The 25054-nt window shown below is 42.7% G+C and overlaps 1 protein-coding gene and 2 long non-coding RNA genes across 3 annotated transcripts in view; 1 reads left to right on the top strand and 2 right to left on the bottom strand.

The window, feature by feature from the left end:
* Positions 1–4363: 4363 nt before the first annotated feature.
* LOC306984276 overlaps positions 4364–25054 on the top strand; it is a 40391-nt gene continuing 19700 nt past the window's right edge. Inside the window, exon 1 of the long non-coding RNA XR_013794512.1 lies at positions 4364–4571. This is a non-coding gene — a long non-coding RNA (uncharacterized lncRNA). The remainder of the gene's footprint in view (positions 4572–25054) is intronic.
* On the bottom strand, positions 4389–20142 carry LOC306984277. Its single transcript, XR_013794513.1, has 3 exons — positions 20004–20142; positions 4686–4772; positions 4389–4527 (listed from the first exon to the last, which is right to left on the bottom strand). It is a non-coding gene; the product is annotated as an uncharacterized lncRNA (long non-coding RNA).
* On the bottom strand, positions 20402–21151 carry LOC306984272 (uncharacterized protein). The gene is made up of 2 exons (XM_079585482.1): positions 20815–21151; positions 20402–20715 (listed from the first exon to the last, which is right to left on the bottom strand). The coding sequence occupies exons 1-2, from the start codon at positions 21016–21018 to the stop codon at positions 20497–20499; spliced, it is 423 nt and encodes a 140-aa protein (XP_079441608.1). The 5' UTR covers positions 21019–21151; the 3' UTR covers positions 20402–20496.

Here is a 25054-nt window from a genome sequence, read left to right as displayed (position 1 = left end):
TCCCCACCCAGAATAACCTCAAAAATAACAAAAGAGTGAACCGATGGAAGGACTGAATGTTCAACCCAGCTGATTTAACGAGAAGGTCCTCACTGCAGAACATGAAACCCACTATATATACTTCGCCCCCACGCCCCACCACCAGATGAACCAGCATATCGGTGATCACCATTGTTTGCTCTCATCAATGTAAGTCTACATTTTGATTACTAATATAGTCGAGATAGATTAATAATTTAGTGTGCGTCTTTAAGTAATGATCACACTTAAATATATGTAAAAGTTTTGACAGTGTCCATACTTTTTGATAACACCAAGACATGTTTAACTAGTCCGCTAAACTGGCATCCATTAATGGTAAGTTAGGTCGTTTGTAGCGTTAACGTTAGCACGCACGTGTATAGGTGGCCTATCTATTTAGCTAAACTAATTAGCTTTGGATAATACTGTTGGTATGTTCATATGTTTATAGCTAGGGTAAGCTAACATGTGGTGTTGTCAGTCAGGTAGCTATCTAGTTAGCCAGGTTAGCCACGCTACCCACTTGCCAGGTTAGGCAAACACTACACTCCAGGTATGCATGTTAGTTGTTGCCATGGAGTGTTTTACTTTCAATGATGAATTAAAACATTTAAAAAATAATGAACATTTAAATATTTGCTTTCTTTGCTAACCCACAGGATATGGAGGTCGAGGAAGAAAGGGGGAACTTTTTTAAATAATATGTGAAGACACCCACCCAGACTTTTGCAGCGAGTTCTGCCAGATCTGTGCTGACCTGAAAGGATGAATAGTTAATTGTGAATGTCCGGTGGTTTCCCTGTAATGTTTGTGTCATTTCTGCGTGGGCTCCCAATGTGGTTTTCCTTATGTTTTGCCTTCAAAGTTTCCCTACTGTTTTCAAAATGTCTGTTTTACTAGTGTGTTAATAAACGTGTTCTTTTCCTATTTAATTGTGCTGGTAATGAATTGTTCATGCATTTATGTAAGTGAGATGCTCTTGTGTTATGTAAATTAAGTCAGATTCCCTTGTGAAGTCATTTATAAGTTTAAAATTAGTGCTGCTATAATTTAGTCACTTACAGTTGCATAATCAGTGGAAAAGCACACATATTTTCTATTTGAATTTAAACTTGATTTAATATTACTCAAAAGTAGACGCGCCTACTTATTAATATTATAATATTTGATTTAATATTTGAAATCAAAGTGCATGTGGACTACTGAGAGGGGTAAAAAATCAGCCAATCAAAGAATACATTTCTTTTTGAGAGATATTTATTCTTGCATGTAACAAGGAACGACATGCTTTTCAGGGAAGATGAAATGTAAGAATTTTTAATCAATCTTTTTGTTTTGGATCAAAATTAAACACTTTTTCCAAATGAAAAAAAAATCACATTCACACAATGAGCAAACTACAATGTTTGTAACTTTTTTAACTTAATTAAATAAGATTGGTTTTCAGCAAGTTTGTTTTTCTGTCAAAAGTCAAATCATCTTAATTTATATAGCGTTTTTAACAGTGTTGTTTCAAAGCAGCTTTACAGAGATAAACTTATAATTTAAGGAAATGGAGATGGTTTTGGCTTTATAGCGGTTCTTTAATAAAATTATTTTCCAGCTAAAGTTGATTCGCTTCCGTCGCAACGATCATTTGTTATTAAATTAGGGACCGCTAAGACGACACCATTCTCTCTACACAGACTTTAAACGCGAAACTGTGAGAAGAAACGCTAGGAACCTGTCGACCAATCAGAATGCAGTGGGAGGAAATCCAACTCCGCCCCTCGGATCTAGATCCAACTCCGCCCCTTGGATCTTATGTACTGCATTGAGGTGCTACTGGATTTTTAACATCTTCCTAACAAAATTAGACAAGCCTCCATATGTTACAACACTGGCTCTAAGGAAGCAAAGACTTGATTTGTCAATCAAAATAAGATCTATTGAATTATAAAAGAATATGGTGGTGGTGGTGAGAGAGAGAATGAGAATGTGTCCTGGATTTAAAATGCTTCCCTCCCTGACGCACGTATAAATGATCCTCTCCCTTCACAAATATGTCACGATAATTTGTATTTACGCTTTACCTTTGCAGTTTAAATAAATATATCACACACACATATATATCAACAGGGCATAGCTTTATTAATACACGTACCAAACTTTAAGAGCAGATAATTTGAGCGCAGCTGGTGACGCAGTAAGGTGACGCTCGAGTGATCAAGAATATCCCACAAATAAGCTTTCCTTCGATTCCTCCGTCCTCCTTTTCTTCCCTCGCATCTTACAGGGGGTGGAGCTGAGACACGAGGATGCACAAAATAAGAATTGAGAAGCACCACTGCCTCCCAGAAAAGTGTCAATACTAGCTTCTCTAACAAAGTCACTACGACAGCAGTTTATTGGCCTTAGCAACTGCCCAGGTAAGGAGTTCTAACCTAAAGTTGTAAAACTAATCAATTGGATGTCCCTAATATATTGAACATCGCTGTCGTGACTTCTGCTTATAGCTGGCTGTTGAAGGTTTTGGTGAAACTGCAAAAATAACTTGTTGTTGTAGTCTTAATGTCACGGTTGTCTGGAAAAGTTTTTTTTTTTTTTTTTTTTTTGTCAAGCTAAAAAACAGTTAACATGCGCAGATTTACCATAACGTTTGCATGTGTGCATCAACACCTCACTGAGTGCATTCATCGTCATTAATTCAACACAACCGTGACTGTCGCATACTAAATCTACTTCAAGTGGCTGTGATGTTTCTTTATTTCTTGAAGGCCTTATTTGAGTAACTGTGCAGGACCGAAGCATACATTGCAATTCGAAATAAACGCACACATGGAACAAATATTTAGAATTTGTAAGTTCAAGAGAAACTGAATGTAAGTTTTTACCCTGAAATATTTTATTTTTGTTTCAAGATCATTCTAATGAACACTGACTTATAATAACACGGTGTAAAGCTCCCTCTAGTGACAAACGTTGTGTTACTATCTTGATGTTTTTAAAGGGATAGCCATTATTTACTCACAGTCTTATCAGACCACAATGTTTTTAATGTCCTGCTCGCATTCGTCCATATAATGGCAGTGAACAGTGACTTGCTTCAATGCTTTAAAAAATGAAAGAACTATTTAAATCAGGAATTGAACGTCAAAAATGGTCTTAATTTAATGTGGCGAATGCTAAATGGTTTAAAGGTTGTTGCAAATGTATTATTCGTATTAGTATCGTAATATGGCCATTCATGAGGGGCACGTGAAATTATACTTATCTTCGCTGGTAAAAGTGAATATTTCTCAGGGTGAGGGTTTTTGGGTCAGGCGAAACTGGGAAAACAATTAGGCCTACTTTTTTTTTTTACATGCATTTAATACTAAAGCTGCATTTAGTTGATCAAAAATACAGTGAAAACATTAATATTTGTGAAACATTATTACAAATGTATTTAACTGATTTTAAAAAAGTTTTAAACGTAATTTATTCATGTGATGGCAAACCTTGGAAAACAATTACGCCACTAGATGGCGACAAGTGATTGATTGTCTTTTGAGTGTTAAACACAAATACACACCAAGGCTGTATTTATTTGATCAAAATACAGTAAAAACAACAATATTCTGAAATTTTACAATTTAATGTAATTCATGTAATGTTTTCTATTTTAATGTATTTTAAAATATAATTTATTGCTGTGATTACTCCAGACTTCAGTGTCACATGATCCTACAGAAATCATTCTAATATGCTGATTTGGTGCTCAAGAAACATTTTTTATCATCAGTGTGGAAAACTGTTTAATATGACGCTTAATAATTTGGTGGAAACCATCATAGACGTTTTTTCAGGATTCTTTGATTAATAGACATTTCCTATATTTTATTTAAGGGCCTGAAATGCATGTCTGACATTAGGAGAGAATCTCTCTCAAATGCTTCATATTGAGATGTTTATTTACTCTCAGGTATTATTATACATATTGCTCAGGGAGACCTTTTTAAATCTTTTTAGACCGAAATTGTGGGCATTATTGCTCATTGTACTTTCTCCTCTGATGGCTTTATTTACAAAACCTACGGCCTATATACAACTGCCTACATAAGCTTTGCAGATACAAACTGATAGTGAAAATAAATTCTGTTAAGATTATAGAAAGATTAATAGATCAGATATATATGGAAACGCATGTCAGTGCAGCTAAAGACTTTTTAAAGTTCAAATAGCTAATATTTTGCAACTAGATTACTCCAATGCCATGTGCAATTTAACATCATGTATAGAGGCAGGCATTGATCTTGACGTCAGATCAAATGTTTCTAGTCTTTGAGTGTTGTGGGATTCTCAGACTTCAAGCATTTCACAGTGTTTTCACAGGAGAGTTTCCTGGTCTCTGGTCTTTTGTGCTCTACTGCGAGGAAGGCGGGCGGCTGCTCTTTGCCCCGGAGGAAGTTTCTGCGCTGTCTGCGGGGGAGGGTGCCAGACGTGAGACAAAGAGCTCCTCCGTCACACGGAGACGTCCAATCAGAGCTAGACCAGAGAAGCATAAGTTCTACAGCTCAGGAAATACTACGGTAAAACTGCTGGTTTGAAAATATATAAATTTTTAAAGGTTTACATGATTATGTCACCATGACTTGCAGTCACATTTGATATAAGTGAGTAGAATAAGGGGTCTATCCACTTACCACCTATGAAATGCATAGCTGGAGGTCATGGGTATAAATAGCTCTCCTCAGATCTCTCACTTCGTGCTTGCTTCGGCAGCACATATACTAAAATTGGAACGATACAGAGAAGATTAGCATGGCCCCTGCGCAAAAGAAACTGGCGGATCTTCTCTGTGGGCCCCCTGTGGCCCCTGGGACCCTTTCAAGCCTTTCAAGGCCCTGAACTTCAAGTTGGTGACCCCAAAACCCCAATTGGGTCACCTGTGGTGTTGTGGGGTCCTAATCTCTGCTAAAAAGAGAGAAATCAGTGAATTGGGATCATTTAGGGGGCGTGCCTTGGGGGTGGGCAGAGCAAGGTACCTGAGACTGGCATAATAAGTAGCCATGTGCTTCCTTGGGTATGACATGAGCATATTAAGTAGCCATGTGCTGTGACTGTCACAATATGTCCCTGACATGAGGGAATTTATCAAATGTGTTATAATTAAATGTATGACAATGTATGATACATATACAATGTACAATGTATGATTTTTTAAAGATATATTAACATGAATATCATGTAATAGTATTGTATCATATAAAAATTCCGAATTGAAAAATTGATTTCCGTAAAATGTCCTGTTTATATATATAATATATATATGTTTATATTTATGTCTATATTAATTCATTTAAATCAAATGGTATTTCCAAACTATAGTCAAATATTAAAAATATATTAAAATGATTATTATATTTTAAATAGTTTTTAAAGTAAAATTAAAGTTTTTATATTTTAGTTCATACCATATGCATGAATGGAATTCAGGATTCAGACTTCTGGACAATGTGGTATTGATTTTCAATCATATCTATCCATTAGTATTTCAATAAATGTAAGTGAAATCCTTAGTGCAGTTTAAAAATAAACTATATTAACACAACCATATATAAATGTATACAGGCAATGTGCTTTTGGAAGTGCGTTTAAATTATGTTTTTTAATTATCTCTTGTATGCAATAAAATTACTATGGTATTGTAAAACCTGATACATGTAATATTATTGTTTTTTTCTTTTTCTTTCAGAAATGCAGAAATGCACACAGCCATTAGAAAAGAAAATATGTTTATTTATATATAAAATTATTTGTTAAAAATTAAATAAACGTATTTACAACGTATCCGTTTGTGTCCATGTCTATTTTGTCTCTCCTCTCTTGACTTCCTCCATCCACTGTGCCACAGTCTTCCCAGAAGACTTTGCACAGAAGTGTACGCCCCGGAACTGGCTGTGGCCAAATTCTTTAGTCTTTGGCTGGCCACACTTTTGGCAAATGAACTGCTGAGGTATTTGCCGTTTTCTCGGTGTCAAGCCTTGAGCTGCGGCTGCTGTGGCTGCCTCTGACAACTTCTTTCGACGCCACGCTGTTGTCCTTGGTACCCTCTTTTCATCAGGTGCAGCAACTGGAACAGGCGCAGCACCAACAGGAACGGGCGCAACACCAACAGGAACGGGCGCAACACCAACAGGAACGGGCGCAGCACAAACAGGAACGGGCGCAGCACAAACAGGAACGGGCGTCACTATAGACGCAGAAGGTACAGGTACACACGTGGTGGTAGAGTAAACTGTGCCTGGCGGGACTTGAGGTGTGGGTCTGGCAACAGCTGCTGTCGTCAAGACCACTGGAGGAGGCTGGCCTCGAGTACGCGCTGCTGCCTGTCCGGACGCATCCTCAGGTATTTTAAACCCAAATGATGGGTGTCCATGCTGGACTAATTCCTGTAATTTTGGCAGTACCGGGGGGAGCTGTTGAGGGGCCACCAAAGGAGCATTAAAAGGTTGAATGTCCTGCTGCAACACCTCCCTCTCTTGCCTCTTTATACGGTCATTGTGCCTATGTACAGAAAAGACAATAATTATTATCTGTGTGTAAAAATGATAATGAATATGAAAACAGATGGAAACATGAACAATCAATTACTGAACCTACCACTGGGAAATCGTGAGCTGATTTAGCTCAAAGAGCTTTAATTTGGTCCGGGCCATGATTCCGGGGCTGCTCAGGACTATATCCCGGATCATCCGATAGTCCCTCATGATGGCAGCCCATCGGTTTAACCGGGCTCCGGCGATGGTCTGACCGGCAGGGTAGATCCTGCAGAGAGCCAGACAGATGGCTTCCACCAAGCGGCTTGTGCTGGGCCACTGAGCTGGTCCACCTGCTCCAAGGAAGCATCTGCAAAGTGAAAAAGAATCAAAAGTAAATAACATTGGTTACAAGACTGGTAATAATCATAGCCAAGATACAAAGAACTTTCCAAGTGAATCAAATGATAACGATTTAACAGAAAGTGAAAAAAACAAACAGAAACCAGTACCTCTTCAGACTTTCAGTGCCCGGGGTCACATTGGTCTTTGAATGGCTGACCTTGAAGCGACCCTTCAGTTGTTTGTCACGGTGACGGGGTGGATAGATAAGAGGGCCCTTGTCATGATCTGACATGGTGTCCCACAGCATGACTATCTCATCCACCTTACTCTGGGTGACAAACCCCTGATGGCGCAGGTCAACCAGACTGTTGGCCAGCCGAATGACGTGGTCATAGCCAGCTCGGCCATCTGGACCCACACTCTCCGTCTGTACACGAAAAGAAATGAATAAATTCCTCTATCATCAATGTAAAATAAATGTACCAACATGAAAGTATTTTTTTTAATCTACTCATATAGTTGTGAAATAAGTGAGATAATCTACAGTCAGCCATTCATTATTATAAAATAAACCCCAAATGAAATATCAACATCATCACACACCATAAAATCTCAGTGTACACACAGTGTGTTTATGGAAATTAATTTACCTGGCTCTGAGTGGACAAGGAGGGAGAGGAAGACTCAGCTGCTGAGACCGTCTGGGATGAGGACAGACCAGGAGGGCGTAGGGGCTGCAGGTCTGTGCCCTCAAGCTCCATAAATTCAATGGGCTCATCAAGGCACACATCCTCAAACCCCTCATCACCCTCTAGATCATCCTGCAGGTCTTCATCCCGAATCCCATCGGGAATGTCAGGATCTACACCTGCGTCTTCCTCAAACGCTCTGTTGGTTTGGGAGTACAAGTACTCCACACCAATGAGCTCTCCTGTACAAATACAAAGTGTACCACACATAGATGTTTTAATAACACGCGGGCGAAAAACACCTAAAGTAAAATGTCTGCATGAACACAATACCTGTGTATTCACCGGGGCTGGTGTAATCCTGTGCCAGTTTCCGACCCAGAAGCTGCTGGCTCAGGGCATTGCAGTAATGCAGGAGCTGGCCACCGTAGCAGATTTCCTCCCTACTGGCACCTTCCACAGCAGCGACCCCACGTGCCTCGTTCCACTGCACCAGTCCTTCCAACAGGTACACTTGAAAATGCAAAGCATTTGCTCTTGTACCTAAAAACAAATTCAGATCACCATAAAAAACACATACAGTGCAATCACACACAAATAAACAACAGACGCAATTTTTGTGTAATGCAAACCTGGCACGAAGCGATTCAAGTGCAGGTGGAACGACTCCAGGGATGTTGAGCCACGTGCACAGCGATACGAGGAAAGAATGACCCCTCCCTTGGTCACCTCTCCTACCTTCCTGTACAGCTGTACACCTGGCGGGTCCTGGATGCACTCTAAGTGGCGCTGCTGGGTCCGCCAGATCTCCTGCATCCTCTGCTGGTCAAGCAGTTTGATGCCCATGGTGTCCGTTGCCCCCATGAAGTCCACAAGCATCTGCTCAATGAGCTGCTTCGTCTCCTGGGTCCCTCGAGTGCGACGGCGACAATGCTTTGCCAGTTCTTTGGTGGTGGGCTCGCAGCCTGTCGCCCGCTTGGCCTCCTTCAGCCTCTCCACATCCGAAGCATCCCATTCAAAGATGCAAGAGGTGAGGCGTTTCATGAAGGGGCCGTAAAGCGGGTGGCTATCTGTGGTCACCCCTACTGCAAACCTCCGCATGAAGTGCCAAAGATCCAGGCGGACGATCAGCTGGTCCCACTCACTAAACATTGCAGCCGCCTTCCCTTTCCCGGTGGCAGAGCAGCAGTCCCGGTCCACATAGAGGACTTGGGGAGGAGCTTCCCCAGCTCTCCGGTACCTCTCCACGAGTCCAGAGCACATGGGGAGTAGGCCATCACCCTCTGCCTCAGTGAGGACACACATGAGGACCTGGCCAAACTCATTTCCCACATCCGTGGCCCATGCTGCTGTGCCAGCAGCCTCGCCAGCCAGTTTCTTAGTGACCTAAAATAGGATGAAAAGAAGTATTAATCTGGAAACACCTGTCGGTTTACATTGAAAAAATGTATTATATTGTGACAGAAGAAATACTATTAATGAAAACATGAGAACAAAAAGGTGACCTAGCCTCTCTGCTAATGGTGATGTAATGAGCATGTGTCTTCTTACCTTTTTAGTGGAATCCATCTTCAGGATTGTTCCATAGATGGAGGTCACCCTGGCCTTTAGTTCCGGCAGCCGTGTCAGTACGTCTTTGGCGTAAACTGACAGCAGCCATGCCGGACGAGGCACAGGTACCATCTGAGGTAGCTGGGCAGCGAGACTGCTAGGGTCTGTGGCGTGGTCCGGGAACTTTGCAACCACAGAGAGAAAATGGGTTGTCTGGGCAATCCAATGCTCTCTGTGCCTGACACACAGGCTTCGGTAGGCAGACGTTGAACTGTTCCCCAATGAGCGTCCTCGCATCCACCTCACTATTTCCTTGTCACAGGACAGCCTGCATGATAAAACAATAAAGACCACAGCTCAATAATGAGCATGAAAGACAATTTCTCAAGTTAAAACGTAAAAAAAAAAAAAAAAAAGTGTGCCAACCTGTAGGTCAAAACCGCAGGAAACATTTCCCTGTGAACAGGATCAAGCTGATTAAGGATGTCATGTGACCAGGCTACCAGCTTCTTTTTGCAGGACCGGCACTCAAGGTACTCAGTAGCCATGAAGTACCAGCCGCTGGCATCCAAGACCCTCCTGACCGTCTTGTACATCCCGCATGCTGTCAGCGGTAAACCAAGACGGCGACAGTTGGGCTGTGAGCAGAGCAGCCTGTATGACCACAAGCGGTAGGGGACCCACAGGAACAGCCTGGCATGATAGAAGGCATCAGGCTTAGAAGGGGGCTGAGAGTAGAGAGGACGGGGCCCAGGAGGATGCCACCAGAGACGCAAGTTCTTTGTCAGAACTAGCCTCGCAGACTTGTCTCTGGTGAAAAGAGCCTTGCTGACCCACAAATGCTGCTCTTTGGGCAGGGTCTGTCTCCAGCCTTCAGGCAGCAGCAGCAGCTGTAAGGGGAAGAAAAAGAAAAATCGTGTGGGTCTATTTTTTCTGCTGCAGATTTTTCACTAACCATTTGAGCATTTTACTTACTTCTTCTGTGGGCAGAGGCTGCTTTTCTGGCACAGCAGCTCTCGTTGCAGAGGGCAGAGGTTCTGGCTGACTGGACTGAGTCACATCAGCTGCATTGGCATAAAAGGAAAAAGGAAATGAGATGCATAGAAGTGGCACCATCAGTGTTATTTACTACTAAAAGATTAATACAATTACTACTGCTAGATATTAGTGCTACTATTTAGATATTAGTAGTGTGTTAAGATTAGTGATTGCAGCTGTAGCCATCCATTTAATGATTGAAAATCATTCGGTGACAAAAAGATGATGACACACAGAAATGTGTGGAGATAAAAAGATAGATGCTCAAAGCTGAGCAGGGTGGGGAAAAGGCAACGTCATTGGAAAAAAGCCATGGAGTGTAAAAAGATGTTGTAAAATATTAAAAGCACCAAAAAGAAAAAGGAAAAAAGAAAGCCACGGTAGCCCGCACGACCTCATACCTTACTGTTTTACTGTTCAAAACCATCCATTTGAAGGCTGATAATACATAATAACGAAACAGGTTATATAAATGTACAACAGCACGGTATTCTAATTAAATCACAAATTTAATCCCACTAAAGAGAAGGTAATGCTCACCTGGAACATCTATATGTGCCACTGCAGCAAGCAGAACTTCGTCAGACGGTTCCTCTGCAGAAGCACAGCTGGCCACTGTTAATATTAGGATGAACAGTGTTAATTAAGTCAAGTCCCCTTAATTTATATAGTGCTTGACACAATACAGATTGTTTAAAAGCAGCTTTACAGAATGCAAAAATTATTAAACATGAGACAAGTTTAAACTCTGCTAAAAAAAGACTATCAGCTCAAGTGTCTGATCAGTTCAGTTTAATAACTGTGTTAAGTTTATGCAAGAATTATAATATAAACCCTACAAAAACAAAGTTAAGTTAGATTCATGCCTGGAGACGCTGATCCTGACAGCATGTCAGCGTCTCTCCTCCGTATGTACTTCTGCAGAGTTTCCATCTTCGTACCGGGTCTTGCAGTCTGCTTTTTCATCCACTTGATGAAGCTGAAATAGAGGGACACATGATTAGCCCAACACTACACATACTGTCTGCATTCTCTGTTAGAGATGTGAACACATACCCTTTTCTGTCGCGGTCCGTCGCCTCATAAAGGTCCTTAAATGACATGGTGGCATATTTGCCAAATCCAACAAGCACCTGGTCTTCCTGGGCTCGTGTGCCAAAGCCCTCTCTGACCCGGCGCTCGCTTATGGCAGCCACCATGTCAGGAAACAGGCCGGCATACCGCAGCAACACGTCCTTGTTGCTCATGACAGCAGACTGGGTGGTGTCGCCAGCCTCCCGCTCCCGCTGATGCACGGCCAGCACCATGGATGCGTAACCAACGTCGTTGGAGAGCAACCATTTAAAGGTCTTGCCCCGGTACTGGCCGAACTGCAGGGCGTATTCACTCATCGCGAGCTGGTGATCGGACGTATCACCTCCCGCTGCTGCCACGCGACTGATGGCCTCCTCCTTCACCCTCGCAGCAGGCCACGAGCGTCCCGGGGTGGGATTTTTTCTGTAGGCAGCAGCAAGGGCTGCTGCCTCAGGTGAGGGTTTCAGGGTGAGCTCACCGGAGGACTCCCTGCGGAACTGGGCACTGTGATGCATTTTCTACAAGACACAAAATAAAGAAATAACACAGTGCTGTTAAAACACTAATTAAGTAAATACACTTGTCAGATCTACAGTAGTGGCCAAAAGTGATGTCCAAGGGGACATTTGCTTTTATTGACCCTACAAGTTAAATTGAACCATCAAAATTTAAGGAATATGAGGGATTTAATTCATTATTTGGCAAAAAAAGGGCTAAAGTTGATCTCAAAATATGGGTTTTGTTTCACTATATGACCACACTATCCGTTAGAACCTAAAATTGGAGTATAAATGCATAACAACATCTGAATTAACACTTTTTTTTTTAAAACAACAGATAAATACATTTTAGTGAAGACACTGGTTTTTTTATTTATCTACAACCAAATCAAAATCTCTTTTATCAACACAAAAGAGCAAAATATCTAAAGTCAGAAGACAGGTCACACTGACATGACCTGTCTGACTTTAGATATTTTGCTCTTTTTGAGTATGACCATGCATGACCCTGCAAAACTTTGCTTTCTGTCCCCCATCCCCCCCAGCCACAGGTCAGGTGGCGGGGGTCGTTTTTGACATCCTGCTGTTACCTAACTCTATAACTGTACAACATGTATATAACCTCTCAGAATACTAATGTGGTTATACTACTATATATATATATATATATGCATATAGCATTATGCATTTATTTCAAAACAATAATTCGAGGCACATCAAAACGTACGAAGAGACAACCACAGCAGTAACTATAGTAACTGACTGTTATAGCAGTAACTATAGTACTACGTAACTAAGCAGTTGTTACAACTTGTTAAATAACACAATATACATAAAAATAGTCGAGGTAAAAGCGTGGTAAATCTGTTTAAATCACTTCGCGTATACAGTACATGTGTAACGTTACAGGGGCGGCGCCGGCGAACCACACGAAAATGAAGCAAATCGTAATAAAATCGTAATGGCCTCTTACCTCCATATCTTCAAATGACGAATGTCAAAACAATTGCAGCAAATAATGATGATGATGTCTTTTCGATGGACGAAAATCCAGTCAAATGTAGATCGATCGCTGTCAGCAATAAACGGTAGCCTACTAACGTCACTCACTCACCCACCCCAAACGCGCTGACGGGTGGTCCCGCCCACAGGCCAATCAGGGTGCAGGAAAAGTGGAATTTTCGCGAAGGACCAATGGCAAGCTACTCACCATGACCATATCTGGAAGTTTGAAAAGTGGAACAGAGCTCCGACCAATGGCGAGCACGACGACGGGCCAACCAGGATACAGGAAAAGTGAAACAGTGGAACAGAAGGGGAACCGAAGATCGGCTCGCAGGGAGCGCAAGGATGACACGCAAATTCGTGAAGCGTTCCTCATTTTTATTAATTATTAGTTATTAATTATGAAATTACAGTAATTATTAATATTTGACACTGTATCAAGTGAAAGAAACAGTGTTTAAGCGTGCAGTACGCAGCCTTGACGCTAGAGCGCAGCCTCACACTGCAACTTTATAACTCAATGGCATATTTAATATGTTGCTAGTACTGCATCACACTGTTAAACATGTCACTTCCTCTTGCCAGTAGGTGGCGCTATTACTATAACTGAAAAGTGTCTTGTAGATGTGTTCAGGGCAGGACTCTTATCAAACGTGTGAAGTTTGGGGCAGATTGGACATTGCCTTCTTGAATAACAACAACTTCCTGTTTTATTGCATTAGCATGCTTTAGCACTTAGCTAATAATTGCTAGCATGTTTTAAGAGGTCTCTAACATGTTTATAACTCAATGGCATATTTAATATGTTGCTAGTACTGCATCACAGTAGTAAACATGTCACTTCCTGTCGCCAGTAGGTGGCACTATTACTTTAACTTAACATTGCCATGTAGATGTGTTCAGGGCAGGGCTCTTATCAAATGTGTGAAGTTTGGGGCAGATTGGACATTGCCTTCTTCAGAAACAACAACTTCCTGTTTCATTGCATTAGCATGCTTTAGCACTTAGCTAAGAATTGCTAGCATGTTTTAACATGTTTCTAACATGTATATAACTCAATGGCATATTTAATATGTTGCTAGTACTGCATCACAGTGTTAAACATGTCACTTCCTGTTGCCAGTAGGTGGCGCTATTACTATAACTGAATATTCTCATGTAAATGTGTTCAGGGCAGAACTCTTATCAAACGTGTGAAGTTTGGGGCAGATTGGACATTCAATGCCTGAGTTATAGCAAATTCCTATTTAATTGCAGTAATAGCATGCTTTAGCACTTAGCTAATGTTTGCTAGCATGTTTTAGCATGTTTCTAGTATGTTGTTATTATGTTTAGCACTTGCTGGCACTTTTTTTATAAGTTATTAGGAGTCCAAAACAGTGTTAAACACTTCCTATTGCCAGCAGGTGGCGCTATGACTGTAACTGAATTTGAGCATGGTCATGTGTTCAGGACAGAACTCATATCAAACGTGTGAAGTTTGGGGTAGATTGGACATTGTTTGCCTGAGTTACAGCAACTTTCTGTTTCATGGCGAAACATAAAAATTTGTCAGGCCGCCGAGGACACGCCCTTCGACGAAAACTCAAGATCTTCGCAATTTAACGTCGCGTCATTACATGCATGTACCGAATTTCGTACACGTACGTGAAACGTAGCGGGAGGCGCACTCTGTAGAACATTTATAGGTGGCGCTATCGAGCCATTTTACCCCGCCCAATTGTGAAACGCATATCAGATGTAAATTTTTGCCAGTTCTGACGCGTGTGCAAATTTTCGTGAGTTTTCGTGCATGTTTAGGCCCTCAAAAATGCGATTAACTTTAGAGAATAATAATAATAAATATAGCTGCAAGCAGCGATGGAGGGCCCAAGCCGGTGGCACAGCCACCCCCGGTGCCTTTAGTGTAACTGTAACTTTATTGTTACACTCAAGGCACCGGGGTGGCGGTGCCACCGGCTAGGGCCCTCCATCGCTGCTTGCAGCTATATTTATATATATATAACGGGTAACATCAGGGGAATGTACGAGGGCATCAAGAAAGCTCTCGGACCAACTCAGAGCAAAACTGTACCCCTGAAAACCACCTGCGGAAATGTGATCACCGACAAAACCAAGCAGATGGAGAGATGGGTAGAATACTATTCAGAGCTCTACTCCAGAGAGAACATTGTTGTAACCTCAGCACTGGACGTCATCGATCCTCTGCCCGCCATGGAGGAGTTAGACGCTGAACCAACACTGGCAGAACTCAGCAAGGCCATCAACAGCTTAGCCTCCGGCAAAGCCCCTGGGAACGATGGCATCCCCCCAGACCTGATCAGGCACTGTAAGACCACCCTTCTACAACCTCTACTTAACATCCTTTGTCAGTGTTGGAGTGAAGGTGGTGTTCCACAAGACATGAGAGATGCCAAAATCGTCACCCTTTACAAAAACATGACCGACTGTAACAACTATAGAGGCATCTCCCTCCTGTGCATTGTGGGCAAACTGTATGCAAGAGTGCTGCTAGTGCGACTTCAACAGCTGGCAGAACGCGTCTACCCCGAGTCCCAATGTGGCTTTCGAGCAGAACGTTCTACAGTGGACATGATCTTCTCCCTTCGCCAACTACAGGAGAAGTGCAGGGAACAGCAGAAGCCCCTTTACATCGCCTTCATAGACCTGACCAAGGCCTTCGACCTAGTCAGCCGAGAAGGGCTCTTTAACATCCTCCTGAAGATCGGATGCCCCCCGAAACTTCATAGCATGATCAGATCTTTTCACGACGGTATGAAGGCAACCATCCAGTATGATGGCAGCATGTCAGAACCTTTTGACATCAAAAGCGGCGTGAAACAAGGTTGTGTTCTTGCCCCAACCCTCTTCGGAATCTTCTTTTCCCTACTTATAAAACATGCTTTTGGGAACTCAACCGAAGGGGTGTACATGCACACAAGATCAGACGGCAGACTCTACAACATCGCAAGACTCGAGCAAAAACTAAGGTGCGCGAGATCATCATCAGAGACATGCTCTTTGCCAATGACGCAGCAGTCAGCTCTCACACTGAACAAGATCTACAGTGCCTGATGGACAGATTCTCCAGGGCCTGCAAAGACTTCGGTCTAACCATCAACCTGAAGAAGACCAATGTGCTGGGCCAAGATGTGGACACACCACCTATCATCACCATTGGGAATTACGAACTTGAAGTGGTCCACCAGTTCACCTACCTGGGTTCCACCATCAGCGACAACCTGTCCTTAGATGCCGAAATCAACAAACGCATCGGAAAGGCTACAACAACTCTAGAACGACTGACCACTCGCGTCTGGGAAAACTCCAAGCTGACCATCCAAACCAAGATGGCAGTGTACAAAGCCTGCATAGTCAGCACCCTCCTGTACGGGAGTGAGTCCTGGACAACATATGCCAAGCAAGAGCAGAAGCTGAACAGTTACCACATGCGATGTCTTCGCCACATCCTTGGCATCAGCTGGTACGATAAAGTGCCCAACACCCAGGTTATTGCCCGTGCCGGCCTCCCCACCATGTACACGCTGCTCAGACAACGCAGACTGCGCTGGCTTGGCCACGTGCGCCGTATGGAAGACGGGCGGATCCCAAAGGACATCCTCTATGGTGAACTCGCCTACAACAAAAGACCCCAAGGTCGCCCCCAGTTGAGATACAAAGATGTCTGCAAGCGAGACATGAAAGCCCTGGACATCAATACAGCGAACTGGGAGGACATTGCAGCAAACCGCAGCAGTTGGCGCCTTCTGCTCAAGAAACAGCTAAATATAGGCGAGGAGAAGATCTTGAAGCTAGCAGAGGAGAGGAGAACCAGTCGGAAGACCCGCGCACATGGACATCCTCCCACGACCAACTACATCTGCACTTTGTGCAGCAGAGACTGTCACTCCCGCATTGGTCTCACCAGCCACGACGATGGTGTGTTAGTCGCAACACTACGAACTCTTAGGGCGCAATACCCATGGTCGATAAACGACCGAAGGAGGCCTACTACTACTACTATATATATAAAAAGCCGCCACCCCGTTGCCTTTCGGGTTCCTGTGCACGACGGGCAATAACGTAACCCCGCTTTGACTGTCGAGAAGAAGTCTGTTTTAGAGCTTGCATCATTGTGGGTTGTGCAAAAAGGCGTATCGGGGGGCATATTTTTGGCCAGGTTTTTTTAAAGGTTTAAATATATCAAAACAGAAAAAAAAAATTTACAATGAAAAACAGGAATAGTTTAACTTTGTAATGTCATTGAATCTTATAACAGTAACAGAAAATAATAGACAATAACTAAAACGTTTAACACACACACACACACACACACACACACACACACACACACACACACACACACACACACACACACAGAATGGCAGGGGGAACTCTGTCAGAGAGAGACAAAACCACATTCAAACCAAAATATCTGACTTCCTGTTGGTCGGAGATTAATGACTGTAAATGAGAAAGTTGTCCGGCTCGATGTGCACAATATACATAAGTTTTGTGACTGTAGGTAAAACTAACCCCCCCACTTTTGTCAAAAGCGTCTTGAAAGTAACACACTTCTTGCTGCCAGTTGGTGGCGCTATAACTTTGACTCACATTAGTCACATCCACCTGATCGGCCTCTTACAACAAACACACTGCTGAAGTTTCATCAAGATCAATTAATGTATGAAGACGTTATAACACATCGTGTTTCTCTTTTCTCGCCATAAATTTGTTTCCTCGCCACAGCCAAACCGTTCGAGATATCAAAAAGCTGTCCGCAATTTAGCATCCTCAATGTCTTGACTTCATGCTGACTGAGTTTGGTTGCGATCGGATGAATTTTCTAGGATGAGTGTTTAAAATTCCAGGGGCATGCGTTTTCATACAACCCATAATAGCCGACTTCCTGAAAAAATCCTCCAAAAGTCCACTTCAAACCAAAATATCTGACTTCCTGTTGGTCGGAGCTAATGACTGTAAATTAGAAAGTTGTCCGGCTCGAGGACAAGAATATATGTACCGATTTTTGTAACTGTGGGTAAAACTAATACCCCCTTTTTGACTAAAGGTGGCGCTACTGAGCCCCTTACCACGCCCTTTTCTGAAACTGTGCACACATGTACTGGCAAGTAAATGTGATGTGTCTGTCGAGTTTACTTCAATTTGAAGCATGTTAAGAGCCTCAAAAGCATCAAAAAAAGAATATTAAAGTTTGATGCGTTGCCATGGAAACATTATTAAAGATATCAATAATCCTTTCACATGTCTGAATCTGCCGTGTGTTTACATTATACAGATAAAGTTTTGAGCAATTCGGGTAAAAATAAGAGGGTGATTTCAAAGCATTTTGAAAGTTTAACTAACCCTTTAACAGAAATTAACTGTTGGCATATGTTTCACATCAATACTGTCCAGTTTGTCCTGTTGGACACGACACACAGCAATACTGTCAAGTGTCACTTATGACCATTGCACTGAGCCATGTTTTCAGGTAGCATAATGAGGGTCCCTACATGCAAACCGAAGCATTGAGAACTGTGTAAGTGTACAGACAGTTTAATAAGAAGATATTTTATACATACAGTCAACTTCGCGTATACAGGCAGAAGCCATCTTTGAAAAATAGTCTCTATCAGTCGATCTACGAACCGCCGATCCAAATGCGCTGAACTGTGTAGAATCTCATATGGTCCAGCGCATTTGGATCGGTGTTCGTTCAATGCTTCGGTTTGCATGTAGGGACCCTCATTATGCTACCGTGTTAGTGTGGGGCTATTTTGAGCCTTGTTAGTGGTATTAACAAGCGATTTTTATTTGTTATTACTCAATGCCCAATATACTAGCGTTATACTAGCGTTATAGGCTAAACTGTTTTTAGAGATAAAACTATTTACATTCGATAATCATGAAAACAAATCTCAGATAACGGTTGACTAGGTAACAATGTGTAATTAGACCAAAGGTCCATTTTGCGCCGGAGTTCTCCTTTAAGTAAGGTAACAAAGTATTTATACTTCGTTACTTGCCACCTCTGGTATCTACACTTATATTTCCTAATTTTCATCATATCGTGTTTGTAGTTGCGTGTTGTCAAGCTTAACATGTCCACCCTGTCATTGTGAGATATACACTTTTCAGAAATTCTAAATATATATTTTAAACAGTGCACAATCAGCTTCAAAAGTGAATCCCTTTACTAACTGCAGGTACACGTGCTCATTAAATGCTAACTTTAAAGGGGTCATGACATGTTTTATTTTATTATTATGTTCCCTTAGGTGCAATTATAGTATTACTATAGTTTTTTTTACAATTTTTTTTTTTAAATGTAGTGATTTATGACCTTTTCCCACCCTGTTTCTCATCCTCTGATTCAAACAGTCTGTTTTGGGGGTGTTTCCCCTTTAAGCGTTCAGTGTTAACGCCCACTGTTATGATTGGCTAACGTCAGTGCCTATGCATCAATTATTAACGCCCCCAGCCAGAACATTTGCGGATTCAGCGTATTTAAAAAGTAGTTTAAAGTTTTAAATACATTACTTACAGTTTGCGTCGTCGTTGTTGAGCCCAGAATAGTCGGCACGGACTTATCTTTGAGCAACAGTTTTCTGGCAAAGCCAGCATCATTTTGGGATTTGTTCTCAAAACAGTCATCCTTCAAATGTAGAACAAACGCTTAAACTAACACTGCGTGACTGGGACGTCCGCAAAAAATAAAGTGCATCCATTTTCCCCTGACGACTGGATCTTTCTGCAGCGTATTCAAAGATGTTGTTTGTCCACAGCCAGGAACAGCACATCTGCGTGGCATCGTAATTTCCCTGTACACAGACCCACTCGCTGTCCGTCGACTGAACACTTGTGAGGCGCGCAGCGCGCGACAACGATACGAAATGAGCGTAGTTGCCTTGCGCTTAAAGCGTAGCTGTCTTGTGCTGGAGGCGGTCTATATGCAAACGCTGGTACGTCACTTCGTACCGTGACGTCACTTCTTACCATGGATCCAGAACGAGCTGTATTTAGAGCTTGATTAAATAAATGATTCGTTTATAATGGGGAGGAAGTCTTAAGCTATGAAACTTGCAGGACGTTTTAATGGTACAAAGACCTCTTATATACCAAAAGATCAAGGCAAATTTGGTTTCTCATGTCATGACCCCTTTAACCAAAAATGTCCACCCTGTCACCAAGCCTTCCATGACAGGGTGGACATGTGCAGTCTTTGCCACATTTGCCACAAACACCTCTCTTCAGCCTGTTGGGCTTCTTCGACTTACGATTTTATAATTATTCTTTTTCATGTTGGTTTTACTATTTTGTGAAACCAAAGTGACTGAGCATTACAGACAAACTAACCCTATTTTAAAAACAAAGCCTTAGATGACAAAATCAATCAGCTTAAAAAATAAAGCACTGTTTATTTCATTTGTATATTAAGTTGTGTGTGTATCTTTGTTATTGATATTTAATAACAAAGAAAATAATGACAAAGATTTGTATCTTCGCCACTTTGATTTTGTCATTTACAGGCTTTGTTTTTAATATAGGGTTAGTTTGTCTCAGTCACTTTGGTTTTACGAAATAGTTGCAGTAGCAGCCGGTGAAACTGCTGTCTGCGACGCTGCTGTCGCTGATGCTGGCGCTGCCGCCGCCGAACCCGCTGCCGCTGGTGGTCGTCCCTCTGCTGCAACGCCTGAAGCTAGCACAGTCCTCTCCTTCTCCTGCTGCGTCCTGGTGAACCTGAGAACGGATTTCAACGTAGTATTTTAGTTACACGTACAATTTTGAGAGTAAGTCATTCAAGCATGTCAGCCTCTGGTGGCCCAGCACAAGGTCCCGGATGTGCTGGTACCGAAGCAGTATGCTGTTCCACCGCGACCACGGGTGCCCGAGGAGATCAAGCGGCAGAGCTGGGTGCATACTGCCTCTACCAGCCTCTACCTTGCGCTGGGACTGCTGGCAGGTCCAGAGGTCTGTACGACCAGGCAGCTGCGGACAATGGACAAAAACAATGACCGATATGAGCAACATTACATAGAGCAGCTTGTGTGTACATCAGGGAAATGTATGATGGAAGTGTAGCCTTACCGTCTCAAGCTTTCCACACCAGGTATAGAGGTGCGGCTTGGCTTCGCTGCCATGAAGCGCCCCCGAGCTGGCCTGTCCCTGTAGCGGGGAGGGTAAACTACTGTGGCACGGGTGGCGGTTTTGGTGGTGGGGTGCACCTGCGCACGACACCTCGCGACGTGAAGGGCTCCATGACGCTGAGGTACTGTGTATGGACCGCCGCATCCAGGCCTCTGTGTGTGCCTCACAGAGTTTCTTGTACAGCTGCGTGGCGCTGTTCCCCCGAGTACGCTCACGCAGCTGGATAATTACCCGCCGGTCGCAGGCCGCTTGGGCAATGGTTAGTTAATCCTGTACACTGAAGCTCTGTTGTGTTAAAGAGAAAGAAAGAGATCTACCTGGAACTCACCTGGGGCCATTGGACGCCTTCCCAGTAGGGCCGAGAACATGGGAGCGATCGGCTTGCGTGGCGGCAGCGCGGTGGAAGCAGCGGCCTTGCTGGGGCCACTGCAGGTGGTGGTGCTGCTGCTGCTGGTGGGAGGTGGGGGGGTAGCAGCCGCCTCTGCCGACCGCTCCTTGTCTTGGTCCAGGATGTACTTCCTGGCGGCGTCTATCGAGGTCCCAGGCTGCGGTGTCTTACGCCGTAGCCACTTGACAAAGCTGCAAGACAATGATCAAAGATTAACACGCATATCAACAAGTCACAGCACCCTGTCAACAGTCCACTGCCCTTCACCACAACAGGACTTACGTCTGGTGCTTCTTCTCCTTAGAGTCGTACAGGTCCTTCAGGGTAGCCTCCTTGTAGTCCCCAAAGCCAACAAGCGCCTCACCCTCACACCCTCCTCGTGCACCCGGTGGTACCTAAGCTGCTCCGCAAAAGCAGGGTGGGCTCACGAGTACCGGCCGAGTGCGTCCTTGTTGGCCATAAGGGGGCTGTCGGAGGCACTTTTCTCCCGCTCCCGCTGGTGGCTGGCAACCAACTGCGTGGTGTAGCCCACGTCGTTCTCCAGGAGCCAACGGAACGTTTGACCCTAGTACTTAACAAACTGGATGCTGTGGCAGCCCAGCACCAGCATGTGGTTACCAGGGTCACCGCCCTTGGAGACGACGTAGGCTTGGGCCTCCTTCTCCACCTCCTCCGGCTTCTTGGCCCTCGTAGCAGTGGCGGTCCCGCGTGGCCCCTTAGCGGCGATGAAGGCCACCGCCTCATCAGACGCAGGAGAAGCATGCTGCGAGGCCGTAACTTTTAAATGAGCAAAAACCATCTCTACAATGACAAGAAATGACACAGCACAGCATTAAACGAGCATTACAGGTTAAACTACATGTTAATTGCCATATTAACAGGAATATCACACATAAGATTAATGATATACTAGTACTACACATTCATTCACTATTGACATATTAACGTTAACAAATGAACATAACGTGACACAACAGGTAAATAAATAATGACCCCAGGGTTAGCCCCCTATGCATTGGCAGCCATTAAACAAACAGGCTGATCGTTAATGCATAAAACATACACTTAAACTTTATATTTTGATTTCACGTGGTGATATTATAATCTTAAAGGATTAGTTCACTTTTAAAATGAAAATTCTGTCATCATATACTCACCCTTAAGTTGTTTCAAACCTGTATGAATTTCTTTCCTCTGCTTTCCCATTGACTTCCATAGTAGGAAAAAAATATACTATGGAAGTCAATGGGAACCAGAAACTGTCTGGTTACTGACATTCTTCTAAATATCTTCCTTTGTGTTCAGCAGAGGAAAGTAATTCATACAGGTTTGAAACAACTTAAGGGTGAGTATATGATGACAGAATTTTCATTTTAAAAGTGAACTAATCCTTTAAGGGTCTAAAGATACTAACTGTATGGTCTTTTCATAATTTTATTTTGTTTTCAGAGATCGTCACATGTTGTAATTAAACTGTAGTATCCTAGCTAACGTTACAGTCCCATTAATTTCCAATGCAAAGCAATCATTACATGCTAGCGATCTCTCAAAATGTATTTAATCTTTGATCAGACTACGTGGTTATCTTCCTTAGACCCTGTAGATGTAGTTACTAACGTTACATCTACAGAGTTTGGAGTCGAAATTCGAAGTGTAAATAATGGTTTAAATGTGTAAACAGGACGCCTGACGTTGACGTTCACGCTAATTAACTATCTTTTAACTTGCATATCAAAACCAGCGATTGACGGCAAGACGTAATAATACATCAACAAATTCCATGTCAGTACATTGTAAAAGTACTCTGGGAAGACAATGTTATATCAGTACATAAGTAATATTCTATTTATTGTTGTTGTACTCACTCGGTGACTCGGTGTCACGTCCGGTTTGTTAATGATTGCCATGACAAAAACGCTCGATAATCCGAGCTGTTGATTGGCCCAAAACGCTCGATAAACGCTCGATAATCCGAGCTGCTGATTGGCCCAAAACGCTCGATAAAGGCTCGATAATCCGAGCTGCTGATTGGCCCAAAGCTGAAAACGCTCGATAAACGCTCGATTATCCGAGCTGCTGATTGGCCCACAGCTGAAAACGCTCGACAAACGCTCGATTACACTAACCGCTGATTGGCTTGCATCCAGAGACCATTGCTGGTGAGCCTAGCCTGAAGAAACTGGCGGATCTTCTCTGTGGGCCCCCTGTGGCCCCTGGGACCCTTTCAAGCCTTTCAAGGCCCTGAACTTCAAGTTGGTGACCCCAAAACCCCAATTGGGTCACCTGTGGTGTTGTGGGGTCCTAATCTCTGCTAAAAAGAGAGAAATCAGTGAATTGGGATCATTTAGGGGGCGTGCCTTGGGGGTGGGCAGAGCAAGGTACCTGAGACTGGCATAATAAGTAGCCATGTGCTTCCTTGGGTATGACATGAGCATATTAAGTAGCCATGTGCTGTGACTGTCACAATATGTCCCTGACATGAGGGAATTTATCAAATGTGTTATAATTAAATGTATGACAATGTATGATACATATACAATGTACAATGTATGATTTTTTAAAGATATATTAACATGAATATCATGTAATAGTATTGTATCATATAAAAATTCCGAATTGAAAAATTGATTTCCGTAAAATGTCCTGTTTATATATATAATATATATATGTTTATATTTATGTCTATATTAATTCATTTAAATCAAATGGTATTTCCAAACTATAGTCAAATATTAAAAATATATTAAAATGATTATTATATTTTAAATAGTTTTTAAAGTAAAATTAAAGTTTTTATATTTTAGTTCATACCATATGCATGAATGGAATTCAGGATTCAGACTTCTGGACAATGTGGTATTGATTTTCAATCATATCTATCCATTAGTATTTCAATAAATGTAAGTGAAATCCTTAGTGCAGTTTAAAAATAAACTATATTAACACAACCATATATAAATGTATACAGGCAATGTGCTTTTGGAAGTGCGTTTAAATTATGTTTTTTAATTATCTCTTGTATGCAATAAAATTACTATGGTATTGTAAAACCTGATACATGTAATATTATTGTTTTTTTCTTTTTCTTTCAGAAATGCAGAAATGCACACAGCCATTAGAAAAGAAAATATGTTTATTTATATATAAAATTATTTGTTAAAAATTAAATAAACGTATTTACAACGTATCCGTTTGTGTCCATGTCTATTTTGTCTCTCCTCTCTTGACTTCCTCCATCCACTGTGCCACAGTCTTCCCAGAAGACTTTGCACAGAAGTGTACGCCCCGGAACTGGCTGTGGCCAAATTCTTTAGTCTTTGGCTGGCCACACTTTTGGCAAATGAACTGCTGAGGTATTTGCCGTTTTCTCGGTGTCAAGCCTTGAGCTGCGGCTGCTGTGGCTGCCTCTGACAACTTCTTTCGACGCCACGCTGTTGTCCTTGGTACCCTCTTTTCATCAGGTGCAGCAACTGGAACAGGCGCAGCACCAACAGGAACGGGCGCAACACCAACAGGAACGGGCGCAACACCAACAGGAACGGGCGCAGCACAAACAGGAACGGGCGCAGCACAAACAGGAACGGGCGTCACTATAGACGCAGAAGGTACAGGTACACACGTGGTGGTAGAGTAAACTGTGCCTGGCGGGACTTGAGGTGTGGGTCTGGCAACAGCTGCTGTCGTCAAGACCACTGGAGGAGGCTGGCCTCGAGTACGCGCTGCTGCCTGTCCGGACGCATCCTCAGGTATTTTAAACCCAAATGATGGGTGTCCATGCTGGACTAATTCCTG

The sequence above is a fragment of the Phoxinus phoxinus genome (genome assembly GCF_949152265.1).
Source record: "Phoxinus phoxinus genome assembly, chromosome: 17".
In the NCBI taxonomy this organism is placed as follows: domain Eukaryota; kingdom Metazoa; phylum Chordata; class Actinopteri; order Cypriniformes; family Leuciscidae; genus Phoxinus; species Phoxinus phoxinus.
Note: the sequence above shows the minus strand (reverse complement) of the source record. Positions and strands in the feature narration are given on the sequence as shown.

What these genes read in the sequence shown, in the direction of transcription:
- LOC306984272 (XM_079585482.1), bottom strand. Translation starts at nt 21,018, where the DNA reads ATGCGGCGGTCCATACACAGTACCTCAGCGTCATGGAGCCCTTCACGT. An exon ending in GGTGTGGAAAGCTTGAGACG is followed by an intron (nt 20,716 to 20,814) that starts GTAAGGCTACAC and finishes CATTGTCCGCAG; the next exon opens with CTGCCTGGTCGTACAGACCT.